We start from the raw sequence: 17,668 nt of genomic DNA, 5'->3' as shown, positions 1-17,668 counted from the left end.
AGTTATAAAATGCAATGCACAAGAACTATTCTGTGCTGCAGATATCTATAAGCTATCTGTCTAGCAAATTGGAAACTTCCATTGGGTAACAACTCTCCATTTCCCCCAGGCTACAACCCATGGCATCCACTATTTTATTCTCTGCTTTTATGTGTTTGACTATTTTAGACACTTCTAAGAAGTGGAATCAGGCAGTATTAGCACGATGTGTTCAAAGTTCATTCATTCTACATTTTGAAATTTAGGAGGATTGATATCATGCTAAGTATTCTTATCACAAAGACAAACAAAAGGAGAGGGACAGAGGAAGCTTGGGAGGAGTTGGATATGTCTATTACCTCGATTGTGGTGATGGTTTCATGGATAGAGCGTATGTCTAAATTTATCAAATTGTACACATTGCACATGTGTAATTCTTTTGTACCAATTATTCCTTAACAAAGCTGTTTAAAAAATACAGTGCTTTTCTTGTATTTGATGTGATGTCTGAGACAAATTGGGGGAAGAAGGAAGAAAAAGGAGAGGGAAAAGGTGAGGAGCAAGAATTGCCTACAGGCCAGCCACCCCTCTTCCTCAGCATGTCACCCTTGGGAAATGCCATGGAGATGAATCACTAAAAGCAGAGGAGGTTGTCTTACTTTGGGATCCCCAGAGCAGGCCCTGAGACAAGGAGTGTAGAGTAGATAGTATATTTAAGAGGCAATTGGAGGAAGTCCATGGGAGTTAATAAGAAAGTGAGACTAGGAAGTGAAAAGTCAATAAAGGATGAGTTGATGTGTGGGTTACCACTGTGGGGAACTGGTGTTCAACCCTGCTGGGATTCTCTAAGAAAACTTTGTGGTACACACCTTAGAATTGTCCCAAAGAAGACAGACACGTGGTCATATACCCAGTGATTTCTGTTGGCCATTGGTTAAGGGAACAATTTTCTGATGGATCTGGATTGTGCTTGAACTTGACCCAACAAGCTCCTATGATATGGACAAAATCTTCAGACTGAGAAGCAGAGAGATGCAGGGGAAATAACCTCCATGGTGGCAGATGAACTCAGAAGAGGGGGCCATGGAGATGCAAGGAAGGGCAGCGACAGGTCTATTAAGTGAACAGGGTTACCTTGTAATGTCGTCCCACCAGGTAACCACAAATTCCTTTCTTCTGCAGTGCCAGTTCTGTCAGGCATAGGAATATTTCTATGAGTCTCTGTAAGGTCCATTGGCTGCAAGAGCACACAGAATTTGTTTGTTTGTTTCTTTCATTTTTTTACTATTAGTGACAAAGCTGATGAGGTAGAGAACTTAACACTATCAGATAATGGAAAAGGAGGCGTGAGAGATAATTCTTACATAATATACTACTATAAACTGTCCTTGGTACCATATCTTTTCTGTTTTTTTTTTTTTTTTTTTTTTTGGCGGGGGGTGACTCTGGGGAAAGCACTCTACCAATGAGCTACCTTTCCAGTCCCTTATCTATTCTTGATTCCACGGTCTGTCAGGTCTGATTTTCCTTCTTTTTTTTGCAATGCCAGAAGTGTTGAATGTAAACTATAAAAATGTTTTATGTTTCCAATACGTTGGGTTATTGTTTCTTCATTGTCCCATCATTATTTTTAACCTGCAATACAAACTATTCCCAATGTCTATGTAAATGTCCTTACATCATGAAAGTCTTTGGTGAGGACAATGAATCACTGGTTTCTGCAATACCTGCATGTTACAGTTCTGAGCTCCCCTTGGCTCCCCAGTTTCTTTTCATCCTTGTACTAATGAACAAGTATGTATTTATTGATTACTAGAATATCTTTTGGGTTGCATATTTTCTCTAAAAAAAAGAAAGCATTGCCTTCTTTCATGTTATTCCTGTTATGTCCCCAACAATGGACACACACACACACACACACACACACACACACACACACACATATACACACACATAGGTATTTCATTTCAAGAGCAATTTTAGATTCACAGCAAAACTGAGCAGGCAGTCCAGAGTTCTCTCCTCCTTACACACAAGCACAGCCTCCCTCACTATCAACACTCTTTATCAGAGATATATTTTATTCCAACCAATGAACCTACACTCACACATCATTATCATCCAAAGGATAGTTTCCATTAGTTCTTACTCTTGGAGTGTATTTGAGAAAAGTATAGTGGCATGTATCCACCATCATAACATTATGCAGAATAGTTGCACTGCCCTAAACCAAATGACATTTTAAAGCAAATATAGCCAAAATGCTTTCAAGGAAATGTTCTGAGAATGACCAGATTGGTCCCTTCATCACTTAGATAGATAGTTGAAGTTCCAAATCTATGTTGCTCCTAAACCATCATTTTAGAGGTGCTAAGTCACATGATCAACCAGCGAGTCTTAAAATATTCCCTTTCATATTCTCAGGGTATTCTCTGTTATCTTGACATGCAGAGGCAAATTGTGAACAAGGTTACTTTGCTATATAGCTCTTGAGTAAAAGTGCAGACTGGGATATAAGTTTTAAGGCAGAGCGTGTCTTATAATCCCAAAGTAGGGGAGTACAATGGTGCTTAGGTCTGCACTCAGGTGGATTTCTCTGACCTAGAGCTCTAATCCTGGATGCTCAGCACTTTAGGAGGATGAGGACTCTTTAATCTCTGTCTTCAGACTCTTACCCTCAACAAACCCCTCCCAGCAGCACACAGATGTCTTAGCTAGTGCTAATTCTGTCTCAACTGGTTAGGGCAGTAGTAGTAAGACATGAACTTCCTGAACTAAATCAGCAGATATCCTTGCCAAATCAGCAGATATTTACTGAATACTTGCCTGTGGCATAGTAGCCAGGTATAAATTCTGTTTCCCATTGGTTGAACTGTGATCATTTATTAAAATCAGTGCAATTTGAGTTGACAGATATATGTGTAGAATATTTATTGCTTATATGATGCATGTATTCTGGGATTATGTACATTAAGATAAATTAATTTTTTAAATAACTGCTATACCTGGTAAGTTTTTATATTTGAGAAATAGATTAGTATAATTAAATATTTCCATAGTTTTGAGAAGAATAAATATAAATTCTTAAATTAAATTAAAGGTGGGGGCTGGGGTTGTGGCTCAGTGGTGGAGCATTCGCCTAGCACATGTGAGGCACTGGGTTTGAGCCTCAGCACCACATAAAAATAAAGTTATTGTGTCCACCTACAACTAAAAAAGTTGAAAAAAATTAAAGATAGATATATTTGAAGACTTTTTATAAATAAAAAATCCTCAGTGGCTTCACATATTCATTATTCTAGATGTCCTGTGGGTTCTGAAAAGCATATTAATGCTAAAAGTTATCCACACTTCCTTAAGTGTGTTTTCAATCTTTTAAAATAATAAATGGAAAATCTTTTAAAAGATAGAAAAGCCAATGGAACTGCCTAAAAACATTTCATTATCAACTTTTAGGAGAAAAATGAAATCAGGCAAATAGAAATTATGCTAATTTCTCATAGCTGTACTTAAAAGTGTGAAAAATCTATTTTGATATCCAGTAAGAAAAAAATTTTTAAAACTAATTATACAAAATAAAAACAATTGTATTAATATTCAAAATAAATTTGTTCATTGAAATATAGTTTACAGTAACCTAGATAAATAAATTGGCATAGGATATTTGACTATTTGTAATTATAGATGCACATATTTCCTGAGAAGGTTACAAGGGAATCCTAAAATAAGTCTAAGAACTTATTTCAAGCAGATGAAATTATACATTTAAGTTACCTTCAACCCAAATGTGTGTCATGGTCATTTACTAAAGGGAAAATCACACTGCTTCTTAAAATCTGGGTGACGAGGTCACCTTAAGCCTTCATCTGGCATCTTTTGCAGGCTTCTGCTATTCCTTGGAGCTTCATCATCATGAGCATTCTGGCTCTGAGTTTTGCCCTTGTAGGGTTTCCAATCTACCCCATGCCTCACTTCCCTGAACTATGAACTTCTTTCTGCTCAACATGGATTCAGGATGCAATCCATTTCCCTCAAAAGTTACATAAAACTACTCACACACGGCAATATGTGTGCATGGCCCACTTTGTTAAGGTCTTGCCTGATGGGGAGGAGGCATGTCAAATAGCAACTAAGTTGAGTGTTAGACTTCTCCACTGGGAAACATTACATTGAACAATTTCAACAACCCAGACTCCATCTTCTTTTCAGTTTGTTTGACCTTCTCTCAGGTGGGACCCAAATAACTCCAAAGTAATTCCTTCCACTCTTGTTTTGCAGAGGACTCTCTAATTCCTCTCCTTAGAGCAGAGACTCTGAGTACCACCCATGTGGGTCTTCTGCTCTGGGTCTCTCCATATCTTCCTCCTCTCCCCATCTCTGCCAAGAATAAAGGACAAGTGTTTAGAAATTTCTTTTCTAGTGGTGTGAACTACACCACTAACATCCCACTTTAGAAGGCAGCTAGACTTAGTTTTGGTTCTAAATAACAACTATTTTCCCTGTTATACTAGCAAGAGTGTAAATGAAAATCAGTTATCACTCTACTGTCAAGTAGTAATATCTACAAAAACAGTTAATACTGAAGCTCTTGGCAGTGACCCTAAAATATATTTCACTTTTACTAAAGGCATATGCTTTAGTGCTATCTGAATCCATCTCACCTTAGCACATGGAAAATGTTGTTGGAGACAGATGGTTATGTGCATGCTGTCCTTACCTCCTACTTATTTTCATTCTGGAATTCTCATTGTCATTAGACACATTCTTGGAATGTCAAGTTCTAGGCACATTAGAAATTGTTGTAATGACGAAAGATGAACTTTTAGCATCATTGAATGAGTAGAAATTGTGTAATTAATTTTCTACTTAGAGTCAACATAATTTATATGCTACTATGGTTTGTAAAAATTACCTTTATTTTCTTCAAAAGATTGTGTATCAAAATTCATTTTACATAAATGTATACATAGATTAAAGCCAAATTCTAGAAATAATCAGTAATTGAACTGAATATTAGGCATGTTAGTTAGAGCATTTTAAATAACGAGTTAAGAAATATCAACATAGTTTTTTTCATGATTATCATCAATTGTTCCTCAATGTTTTTTGCTGAAATTTTCTTCTTTGTTATTTCATGGTCCATAGATTATGACAATTTTTGTGATACAGTTATCTGCAATAATGGGAGTTATTAAGATAATCATGTATGATAAATGTATAATAGCACACAGAGGCAGGTATTTAATTTACTTGAAAATAATAAAATGCTTAACAAATTTATATACAATTTTGAATTGACTTTATCTTAAATAACTTCCTTTTATTTTCACTTAAAACAAACAAACAAACACTAAGACCACACAGTATTTCTTTGACTGGAGTGGTATATCATCTTTACTGTAGTAAATTCAGTCACACTCTTAATAACGGAGCAGGTAAAAATGTATAGATAAACCTGAGCATTTTTTAAAGATAAAAATGCCCTTTCATTGTATACGTGCAACATTTTACTAAAAGTAACTAGCCTCAGTTTTGGACAAATCACTGTGTAGATTTGTAGATCTGCATACTTACATCTGCTATAAAGATTGTTTTTGGCATAGCTGATGGAAGCACCACCCAAAGACTTTCTGTCCTTCAACTGCAGAAGCTTCTCAGACAGCAGGTTGAAAACCACAGCTGACACCTGTTTCTGAAACTGTCTTAGTGAAGGTTAACCTTGCCTTAAATATGAATGCAACTAAGTTGATTCGTTCTATTTCATGACAGAAACTCTGCCCTCTGATATTCTCTACGGATAGGCTAAACGACATTAAGCCCAAGGAAAGTGCACTGCAGTGTATATAAACCTGTCTCAGAGTTTAGCCTTTAGCCTAATCCTTCCTTAGCCTTTAAGATGCTTTGTGGGCATTCACTTAATGCCACTGTCCAATATGACACAAAAGGAAAATACTATGTGAATAAGTTATATGCTTTTCTTTGATGTAACTGTTACCTATTCCATGTTTCCCACAGGTTTTGAGTGGAAAAGTTCCTCTTGCAAGTAGGAAAAAAAAATCAAAGCTATTATCACAGAGCTGAAGATTTAACAAAATATAGCAATCTATTTAAGGAAGAAGTGCCTGGAATTGGCAACTACTTTAATTCTCATAGATGGTGGAAACCCTTCATAGTATAGAGAAGAGAAAACATGGACTTTTGAAAATGTGACCTGTTTTATTACTAGAGACACATTTGTAGCCATGAGAAAGAACATCCATATATTTATTTTTTGATTCCTAGTAATGTACTGGTGGAATGTACAAATGAGACTTTATTATAAAAATCAGAGTAGTCACGATGGTTAATCTTATTGTCAACTTGATTGAATTGAGAGATTCCTGGGAAATTAGGAATTTCTGGATGTGTTTGTGAGGGTGCTTCTAGAGACAAGTGACATGTGGGACAGCAAATGGGCTGGCATGTTGGGGGTGTCGGTACCCTGAATGCCTCACTGTCCAATGGGGTGGGGGCCCTGAATACAGCAAGAATGAAGGAAGGAAGAAGCCCCCTAGTGTGTGCAAGTTCTGGAGTTGTCTATTGCTGTCGCCATCGCCCCTGGACATCAGACACCAACATCTGCAGGCTTTCAACATGGATTCACACCAGTGACTCTCCAGGGAGCTTCCAGGCCTCCAGCTTCAAACTGGGGCCACATCACTGGTCTTCTTGTTGTAAGGCTCCAATTTCTTAGACTGATTTCTCTAGCTCTCCAGCTTTCAGACATCCATTGTGGGGATACCCAGCCTTTGGTTATTCGATTGGCTGATCATATAAGCCAATCTAATAAATCTCCCTTTATAATTGTATCCATATTCTATTGGTTCTGTACCTCTACAGAACCCTGACTAGTACAGTTGCATTACAAGTAATGCTTTTGGCTTCCAGTTGAAGGTAACACACATTTTTTATCATCAACTGTGGAGCTCCTTGGAAGAAATACCATTTGGAACTTACTATATCCACCCTGGGGGTCATTGTTCAGGAAGATGTGTTTAGCTGCTGGGCCTGGGATGGCTAGCAGATGCATTCAAGTCCCAGCCCCACAATTTACTAGCTGTAGGACCTGGCCATGTTACCAAACTTCTGTGAGTCTCAGTGTCTTTACCTCAGCAGAGACCTGTAGATTTATTTTGTTTTGTTTTGTTTGTTTGTTTAAGAAATGAAAGCAATAAGGTAAACTAAGAACTTGGATAGTTCCTTCTAAACATTAGCTATTATGTTATATAACTGATTGTTTTTGACATTGTTGATGGGAGAACCATCTAAAGACTTTCTGTCCTTCAACTGTCTCCTGTGGATCTACTAAAAATTTTTCCCAGTCTGGATTATTAGAGATAATTGGATTTTTTTCCTGAGAAATAAGGCCCAAACAAAAATCTCAGGAATCATGTAAATAGTGTGTTGCTTTCTTTGCCCTGTCTAGTAGGAATCTCAGGGACAAACTGGTGACCAGCCTTTAGGCATGCATTTTAAAATGAGAAATTATACATGGCTTCATCTTTTCCCCAAATCCCTGCTCGTAGGTGTTAATTTCTCTCAAGTCCCACACCAGCTCCTCCCACGTGGGTGGGACTGAGACTATGTTAAGGAAGGAACTCTGGCAGGTGGAATGGGGGAAGTAAGAGAAATAGTAGCTTCCAGAGAGTCTGGGCCTCCGACTCCAAGTGTGAGAGAAGAGGTAGGTGCTTTGGGTATTCAGTTAGCACACACCAGTCAGGCTATGCTGATTGTTAAAGTACTGAAATTCTCCCACTCTGGTTGCAAAATAACCACGGTCCTGAACCCCCAATCTCTCTCTAATCCCAGTTGCTCTGACCCCTCTCAGACACCCCTTCTCTATAGTGTACTCAGAAATGGGTTCCCTGAGCGTGATGAGTGTCAGAAAGAGCATGGAGAGTTCACAGGGCCCTGGCCATTTTGAGAATCAGTGGAAGAAGCTCATCGAGCAGAGAGGAATGAATGGGTAAGCCACCAGCAAGGGCCTTGGGTATAATTTATTAACCACTTGGGAGAGTGTAAATTTGCACAAGACTTAGTACAAAGAAAAGCATCTCTTCTTTCTTGTAGCCGATCTAGTTAGTATCCCTCAAAATTTATTCTGGGATGAAAGAGATGTGAAAACCTATCCAGTAATGGAAAGAGACAGTGCTTCTTAGGCAACTTAGTCTCTTCCAAGATTAAATTGACTCCTTTGGATTTTTTCCATCTCTCTTTCTTCCCCAAGATGGCAGGTGAGTTGGGGGAAGAACTTGCAATGTCTGTGTGATGGGAAAGTGGGGAAGGGGTATCAGAAAGTCCTGGTGCTCCTGCAGGTTGGGGGCTCTGCTGGACTTCATCATCACTGCTCACCAGGAGGTCCTCCAGCTGGCTTAGCATCATGTTGTCCCATAGAACCCTTGAGGTCTGGCCACCATGCCTGTTCATCCCCTGGCTCATCCCAGTCCTCATTGTAGCCCTTGGTCACAGGGTTACTTTTGCTTTGATTTTGCCAAGCTTCCTAAACAAAGTCTTGCTACTTTTCTATTCAAGGGACACAGTCACTCCTAGGTCCCTGCCACAGCTCTCAGAGTCACTCAGGAACCTAACCCAGGCTGGCACTCTGCCTGGCCTTGGCAACCCTAGGCTTTTTGAGGACACATTGCTGGGAGGTTTTCTTCCAGGAAACCACATGAGATGTGGGGCAAGAGTCATCCTGGGCTGTTTCCCACTCTGCTTGTCTAACACAGCTCCCCTGACCTGGTCTCCGGAATGCCCTAGGCCCACTTGGATTCAGATATTGACCTCCTTCCTCCTGACTTGCTGATACTTCCTTATATGCAATTGTGATGAATTATCTAGTCCTGGCTTGAGATCTGTTAACCAATATCTGAAGTTAAGTGACCTTTCTTTCCTCACCAAGTCTATTTTTAAGGACAAATGTCTCAGCTAAGTAGGTGAAAAAAGGAAATGTGAGACTCACAGTCTACAGACCCCAGTCTCTTTGATGACCCTCTCCCTTCCTGGGGCAATAACTTCATGACTGTACCCCAAGCCATCTGACAAGTGACTGACTGCTTCTATAGTTTCATATCTTTATATCATCTTCAGCCATTGATAAAACATAAAGTTAGCTTTCATATTTTGCTTATTACTAAAATTCCTACTGGTTTACTATTATTATTCTCTAAATGTGGTCAGGATACACTGAAAAATAAAGATGGCTTTAGATCTATTTTATATCATTTGTTTTAATACTGACACATGTGTACTTGAAATTATTTTTTGCTACACTGAGTGCACTTTTTTTTTCTAGATAATAAGTATGTAAAGGGAGGTATTGGGGGCTGTGCCATGTGGGCTGCGCCAGGATGGCGCCTGGCAGCCAGCCGGAGGTCGCTTTGATCACATTGGCAGTGAGGAGGTTAATTAACATAAGCACACTCAGGTGATTTATCATTGGCCATATTCAATTAAGTCCACGCACACAACGCGTGCACAGGTGCTCCCGAGTGCTCCTGCTCCTGCCTGCTCGTTTTGACCTTTGCCGTGATAGGACAGCTGGCTCCTCACCTGATCTCAACTGGCGTGGCCCCGCCCTCTGCCTCCTGGAGGGAATATAAGCGGGCAGTAGGCGGAAGGCAAAAAGCAGCAGTAAGCAGAAACAGCTAGCAGAGAGAAGAAGCAGCAGCTAGCAGAGAAAAGCAGCAGCTAGCAGAGAACAGAAGCAGCAGTAAGCAGAAGCAACTAGCAGAGAGAAGAATCTAGCAGAGAGAAGAAGCAGCTAGAAGAAGCAGCTAGCCCTCAGATAGCACCTAGTTCACAGGATGCAGTACGCACCTCTAAGAAGAAATAGATCTCTGATAAGCATAGAAGCCTCTCTTTCTCTAAAACTTTCTCTTTAAGCAAAGTCTCTCTACCTCTAAGCAAAGTCTATCTTTCTCTCAAAGTCTCTCTTCCTCTATAAATTAGTGAATATAGGAAAAGTAGTTTATTTTCAGTCCATCTCCGATAAATACCCATGTAATTGTTGCTGCAGATGGTGACAGGGAGGGGACTTGGGGGAAGGAAAGATAATAGAATGAGACAAACATCATTACCCTATACACATGTATGATTACACAAACAATGCGACTCTACTTTGTGTACAGAAAATGAAAGTTGTACCCCATTTGTGCACAATGAATCAAAATATAATAATAAAAAAGTTAATGCAATTTGTTGTAGTTCAAACAGAAATGACTTGTTTAGATAAGTGGAGGGCCTTTTAGAGACTAAACTGTAAGAAATGAAAAATTACATTTAATCTGAAAGAGAAATAAAAAAAAACTGTTGTATATCCAATAAAGTAAATCAAGATTAAAAAAAAAGAAAAGAAGTATGTAAATATAGAAATAGGATGTAATAGAATTTATTCCAAGGACACTTTTTCCCATATAAACAAAAGAATTCCAAAGAAAGAATAGAAATTTTCCTATTCTGCATCTGCACTTCTCTCTTTTTTCAAGATGTAGATAGTGATTATTTCATGATCTAAGGAAACTAAGGAAAATAGAATATACTTATATTGTGAAAAATTAAAATCTCTAGTTCAATGAGATTGGAATTTATTTTTTAAAAACATGATAGTATTAAATAAATTATTCTGAAGTTGTTACATGCTGTTTTATAAAGCTTTTAATAATCAACATATGATTATATTTGGTACATGTCTTATATGAATGAAAGTGTTGGCTAATAGGAATACTTGACCTAGAATAATAAACAATTTATATTAACTTGCATATTTTTATATCAATGAAGTATATTATTTTTCTAATGGTTCCATTGAATAAGTTAACTTTGGTTTATCTCTTGCTCATGTAGATTATACAAGTGAATAACAACGTGGAACTGGTAAGAAAGACAATCAACATACAGGTTTTCATTGTTATTTTCCTTATCCTCGTTAATTTGAAATTGTCTAACTTTCCTTAATATCCCTTTTAAAAAGTAAGATTTAGAAAGATGGACTTGGAGTGGTAAAAATATACTCAAAAATTACTTTCAGTAAGTAAAGTGCTTTTAAAATAATCACTTAATTTTAAATAAAACTTTTTAATGGCCACGAAACTTAGCACACATGAGAGCTATATGCTGAAGACATGATTCTTGCTTCCAGTTTATAATTTATACCTTTAAAAAAACATTTTTTAAAGGACCATTGTTTCTGCTACTCGAGTCCCCTGTACTTCCCTCTTTGCTACTGATTTAACGAAAGGATTAAGCATGCAAAAAATTGACAAGGCAAAGAAAAAAAACTTGACAACAGGGAGAAATGACATTTCATCCTCAAACTAACAAATTACCTTAAAAGCATCATTAAAACAATTGCACATGTGAACTATCCATTGATGATATTTTCTTTGGTGTCAAAATCACAACAAATAAAAAACCCTTCAGGGACTATTAATCTAGGCTTCTGGAATTGAACTTTTGGAATGAAATGCATTTTTCGTTATGTGAATGTTAACTATAGTGGAACTTGTTTCCAAAAATAATTTGCATTTCTCTCAGTAATAAGAATATTTCCAACAAAGAGTGATTATGGAAAATGGGAATTGCAGTCGCCATGCTCTCTTGGCTCTACAAAATGTTGAGCTCTTTTGCTGAGTGTCATTATGATTTATGGGCTACATACTTTTACTGCCATTAGAACACTTGCAAAATTAAGGTAGAATTACCTCAGTTGACTGCTATTAGCCGAAGCTCCAGGATCTGGTGGTGCCAAAAATAAATCCTTGCAATGATAGACTTCAACAGTTGTACAAAGCAGGCTTTTAAAGATTGGTTTCTGGAAACTAAATATTTCTTACTGTGACAAAGGGCCTATCATTAATAGATATTTAGCTCAAACTCAGACAGATTTCCTTTTAACAATGTGACAATGTTTATAGAAATAGTGCAATGATACTAATGATAAGTATTTTTTTTTCTTTACTTAAAATCTTTTTGGTAAAAGGGCCTCTAGAGTTTTATAAATATTACCCCATTAGTACTCAATACCCAGTCATTTTCTGAAGTTGCCCCTGGGATCTCTCACTTCTCCAGCTTAATGTGCTGGCTCTTGGCATGAGCTGTATCCTGTTTCCAAGCAATCTCAGATGCCCATGTTTTATAACCAAATAATGAATCGCTTTTATGAGTGCCACATAGCATGAAAGATCTTCTTTAAAAATTTATAATAAAATAACATAAAATTTACTATCTTAACCATTTTTGAGTGTGTAGTTCAGTAGTAAGTACATCACGTTGTTGTGCAGTAGATAATCTGGAACTTTTTTATCTTGCAAAACTGAAACTCTATACCCTTTAAACTACTCCCCATTTCCACCTCTCCACCCACCCCTGGAACCACCATTCCACTTTTTATCTCTGTGAATCTGACTACTCTAAGTACCACATATAACCAGAATCATGCAGTACTTTTTCTTTTGTGCCTGACTTCTTAATCATAGTATAATATTCTCAAGGTTCATCCATGTTGAAGCATGCGTCAGAATTTTCATCTTTTTTAAGACTGAGTTCCATTGTGTGTATATACTGCCTTTGCTTATCCATTCACTCATTCATAGATGGGCACTGGGTTGCTTCTACCTTTTCCCTTTTGTGAATAATGGTGCTATGAACATGGGTGTGCAAATACCTCTTTGAAATACTGCTTTTGGTTCCTTTGGGTGTAGACTCAGGAGTGGAATTTTTGGATCATATGGTAATTCTATTTTTAATTTTTTGAGGAGCTACCATACTGTTTTCCATAGCAGCTGCACCCTTTTACATTCCCACCAGCAATGCATGGGGTTATAATTTCTCTACAATGTTGTCAACTATTAATTTTTTTTAGTAATTGAATTTTTTTTAGTAAAGGCAATTCTATTGTGTGTGAGGTGGAATCCCACTGTGCTTTTTTTTTTTTTTTTTTGTGATACTGGGGATCGAACTCAAGGCCTTGTGCTTGCAAGGCAAGCACTCTAGCAGCTGAGCTATCTCCCAGCCCTTCCACTGTGCTTTTGATGTACATTTCCCTAATGTTTGGTGATCTAGAGGATCTTTTCATGTACTTATGGGCCATTTGCATTTCCTCCTCTGGAAAAATGTCTTTCAAGTCCTTTGGACTTTTTTAAAAATCAGGTTGCTTGTTTTTTGTTCTTGAATTATAGGCATCTTTTAATTATGTTCTGAATATTAATCTCTTGTCAGATACATAATTTTGCAAATATTTTTCCCATTCCATAAAATGCCTTTTCACTCTATCAGTTGTGTCCTTTGATATACAGAAATTTTAAATTTTGCTGTAGTCCAATTTATCTATTTTTACTTTTTCATGTATATAGTCATATATAAGAAAGTATTGCTAAATTCAATGCCATGAACATTTCACCTGTTTTCTTCTAATAATTTTACAGTTTTAGCTCTTACAGTTGTATCTATGATCCATCCTGAGTTAATTTTTGTTTGTGGTGAAAAGGAAGCTCCAACTGCATTTTGTTTTGTGCAAGGATATATTCATTTTTCCCAGAACAATTTGCTGAAAAGACTTGAAATATCTTTTCAAAAATTTCATGGTGCTTTTAAATCAGGAGAAATAGATGTAGAGATGCAAAAGGTTGAAATCAAAGACATCTGTCTACCAAGCATCTGAGGAGAAGCACGGTCAACTATCACTTGGCTACCAGAGGTAGAAATAACTGTCATCTAACTAGGTGACAGAATTCTGGTTGTTAAGCATTTGTTCAGAGTATGGTTTGTTGGTCCTGACACATTAGAAGAGTTCTGTTCAAAATGATACATTTTGAAAGGAGAGAGTCTGGAGAAGTTAATGGTTAGGACATAGTGTACCCAATTGGAGTTGATAGAAATATTTGTAGGTACAAAAAATTGACTTTGAGGAATATGAGGTGGGGGACATGAGGCTGGCCCGTAGGAAAATGAATAAAATTACCCACCACTGCTCACTGCCTGGTTTCTTGTGTTCTGTTAATATTCACTAACATGTGCACTAGAGTGAATTTGTAGATACAACAAGTATTTCTTGTTCTAACAGATTTTATTGTATATTTAAATTGCTCTGATTATATGTATTTTGCTGACCCCATATGGATAGACTTTGGATGGATATTAGTTGGAACTTTATTTGAATTTGGTGCAAAATCACTTTGAATGATGATCTTAGTAAAGATGTTTGTACTAATAGATGGACTGTTATCAGGTCATGCTACTGGACTGGAGCTGTAGTTCTCAAAGAAAGAGTTGCCATTTATGAGCCAGAAACCCTCATTCACATATTTTGGAACTGTCTACTCACCATGCTTTAATGTGTTTTGAACTAAATTTATGTTATCAATTGTCATCATAGAAAGTTCACTACCAAATAAACCAACTAACTGTGCGCTATGGTTTGAACATGCTCCCCAGAAGGACATGTATTGGAACTTTAATTCCTCGATGTGACTGAGATGGGAGATGGGGCCTAATGGCAGGGGTTTGGGTCTTGGGATTGAGATCCTCCCCTGTGAGTGAGTTCTTGGCTCATGGAACTGGATTGCTTACTATGAGAGTGGATTGTTATACAGCAAGCCTGGGTCTTGTGTTTCATTTCTTCTGCTTGAACCAGTTTGCCCTTCTTTTTCTGCCATGATTTGAGGCAGCAAAAGGCCCTCACTAGAAGCTAAGCAGATGTCAGTAAGCATCATATTGGACTTCCCAGGTTCCGGAATCATGAACTGCAAGAAAAATTTTCTCTTTATAAGTTGTTACAGCAACAATGACAATAAATAAATAAATAAATAAATAAATAAATAAATAAATAAATAAATAAAATAAAGACATGGTATTTACCAGGACTACTACTCTGCCAGCTATAAAACACATACTGGCTGCAAGAGCTGATTTCCAAGTGTTACTATGTTTTGAATTCACTGTATTACTTGCAAATGAAGCTCCAATGGGCCTGTGAGTCACAACTTGTATTAGTCAACTTTCTCTCACTATAATGAAATACTGGATGCAGACTTTTTATGAAGTAAAAAGAGGTTTATTTTGGCTCATAGTTCAGGAGGTTCAAATCCAGGATCGGGTGTCCCATTGGTTTGGGTCTTTGGTGAGGGTAACACATTATGACAGAAGTGAGTTTTGGAGTGAATGGTCACATCTCAAGCCAGGAAGCAGAGAGAGAGGGTATAGGAAGGGTCCCACAATACATTTTGTGGACTTGCTCCCAAAGGCCTAAGGACTTCCCACTAGGCCCTACCTCCTAAAGTTTCTACCACCTCCAGTACCACCACCCCAGGGACCAAGACTTTATATATGAACCTTTGGGGGACACTCATACAAACCATAACACCACTTATGGGATGCGGTGTCAGACCTGAGTCATTAGAACACTCAAAGCCTAAGCAAAGGATGCTGGTGAAGAAGAATAAAGCTGAGCCTGTGAAAATGGTTGACTTTACTCTGGTTTTGAAATATGCCTCTTAAACTAATGCTTGTTCAGTGCTACTTACCTTCCTTCAAAAAAGTCCAAAGTTTGGTCTTCACTGAGATTAGAAAAAGAAGATTCAAGTTCATTTTCAGCAAACTGAAAGCTACTTGAAAGTGGTAGTCTACTGTGGGGCTCTTCCCAGTTGCTTGCTTATGCCTTTGAAGGATAACTTAGGATCAGTCTTACTCAAGTTGGAAAAATCAAATTTGAGTTAGTTACAAAATATCCCGCATCAGTCATCATTGCTGGATTTGTTACTATGTCCATGCAGCAATGGTTCAAGCCCTGAGGATTTCCAATAAGACACATCATCATCTTCATCCTTGGAAACACTTTTAGTGCCCTTCATTCCCTTGATAGATCCAGATTGCAATCTGGTATCCTTTTCTTCTGCTTAAGGGAATTCCTTTAATATTTCTTGCAATGTAGGTATGTAGGTGATTAACTTTTTTAGCTTTTGTTTATCTTAAAAAGATTTTCAACTTTGCCTTCATTTTTGAAAGTTATTTTCACTGAAAATATATAGAGACATTTATTTTTTTCTATACTGAAGCTTGTCTATACACACACACACACACACACACACACACACACATGTATATGCCATTTTACTCTTTTATTTCCCTGACTGCATTTAAGATTTTTTTTTAATATTTACTATGGTGTGAGGTGACTTGATTATAATATGCCTTAGTTTAGTTTTCTTCATGCTTCCTGTGTTTGGGGCTCATTGAACTTCTTGGCTTTATGAGTTTGTGTTTCCTCAGTTTGGAAAAATTTCAGTCGTTACTGTTACAAATACCTTTCTATCCTTCCCCCTTTTCCTTAGGTACCCTAATTATATGGATATTAGATCTGTTGAAGTCATTTCACAGCTAGCTGATGTTTTGTTCCTTAAATGTTTTTTTCTCACTTTTATTTTCTCTCTTATTGTTTCATTTATACATTTAAAAAAGCATTTCTTCTTAAATATTGTACCAAATGTGTAAAACAGAACATCACCTTTATCTGCTTTGGTGATACGAACAAATCTTTCAAGCCATAGCATAAGGTAAAGAAGATGGAGAGGAAAGTGTAATTGTTGAAAGCAGGTGCTCTAGAGCCAGGCTATTTGGCTCACATACTGGTTCCTTTATGGCATTAGTACCTACCTCTGAGTTAGGGCAAGGATGCAGGTTTGAACATACAAAGAACTTAAAATCATTCCTGGTCATAGTTGAAACTCAGTAAACCTTAGCTATTATTAATTCACCAGATTCTACAATTTTCTTAGCAAAAAGCCCAGATTAACTGAAGGAGACTCTACAGGGAAAGAAGGTATGTATTTGGGGGGATCTGTATTGTTAGCAACTGTTCTAGTTAATATCCTGAGCTAATTTTAAAGCTTGGATCAGATAAATTAAAGGGTTCTCCCCTTTGCAGAAGACTTCTACCTGCACTGCAAGAAAAGAAAAATCACATGTAGTAGTTGTGTCACAGCCTTTGGAACTTATAGGAAATTGCTGCAAAATTTCCTTTATTTGAAAGCAACAAAAGAAGTAACAAATTTACGACAAACACCTAAGTTCAATAGGTGAGAGAAAATGATGCCTTCATGAAGAACTTTTAAAAATCATCAACCCTGGAAAATAGAAGGTCTATGCATCCCAAATAGTTAAAAAAGATTATAGGACATTACTTCCAGGGCCTCCTTCCCACCCTAACCTCCTAGTGAGGCGTGGTTATATAGGCAGCTCACGTTCCTGGTGACCAATACTTAATCGGTGATTAAATGGTTATTACCAGTGGAATACTTCAAGTGCTCTGTCATATACCATCCTCAGAAGAACCTTGTTCTCAGGTTTAGCCACTGTTATTTCTCCATTTAACTGCTGGGAACTTGAGTTCAAGGGGTCAAGAGTCTAGTGGAGGCAGAGCCAGGCTTTGAACCCAGGGTTATTTGACTTGAAATTAAAGACCAGGAGTCCACACTGGGGTTGATGCTGCTTCCTCTGGTAATTTAAAAAACCTATCAAAGTTTCAGTTGGTTGGTTATTTGGGAAATGTTACAGCTCAATTAAGTGTTGGTTTCAGGGATTAGGGGACATCTGGCAATGTGGACCATGCCACTCAACAAAGATTGCATAGTATTACACACAATGTTAAGACATT

At 37.5% G+C, this 17,668-nt stretch overlaps 1 protein-coding gene across 1 annotated transcript in view; it reads left to right on the top strand.

Moving 5' to 3' along the window:
* Nucleotides 1-7,892: 7,892 nt before the first annotated feature.
* Nucleotides 7,893-17,668, top strand: part of LOC124993592 (protein NLRC5-like) — a 128,006-nt gene continuing 118,230 nt past the window's right edge. Inside the window, 1 exon segment of the mRNA XM_047565461.1 lies at nucleotides 7,893-7,984. Within this exon segment, the coding sequence (XP_047421417.1) occupies nucleotides 7,893-7,984 (92 nt within the window).

The sequence above is a fragment of the Sciurus carolinensis genome, chromosome 9 (genome assembly GCF_902686445.1).
Source record: "Sciurus carolinensis chromosome 9, mSciCar1.2, whole genome shotgun sequence".
Classification (NCBI taxonomy): Eukaryota; Metazoa; Chordata; class Mammalia; order Rodentia; family Sciuridae; genus Sciurus; species Sciurus carolinensis.
This window is presented reverse-complemented; position numbering and strand designations above follow the sequence as displayed.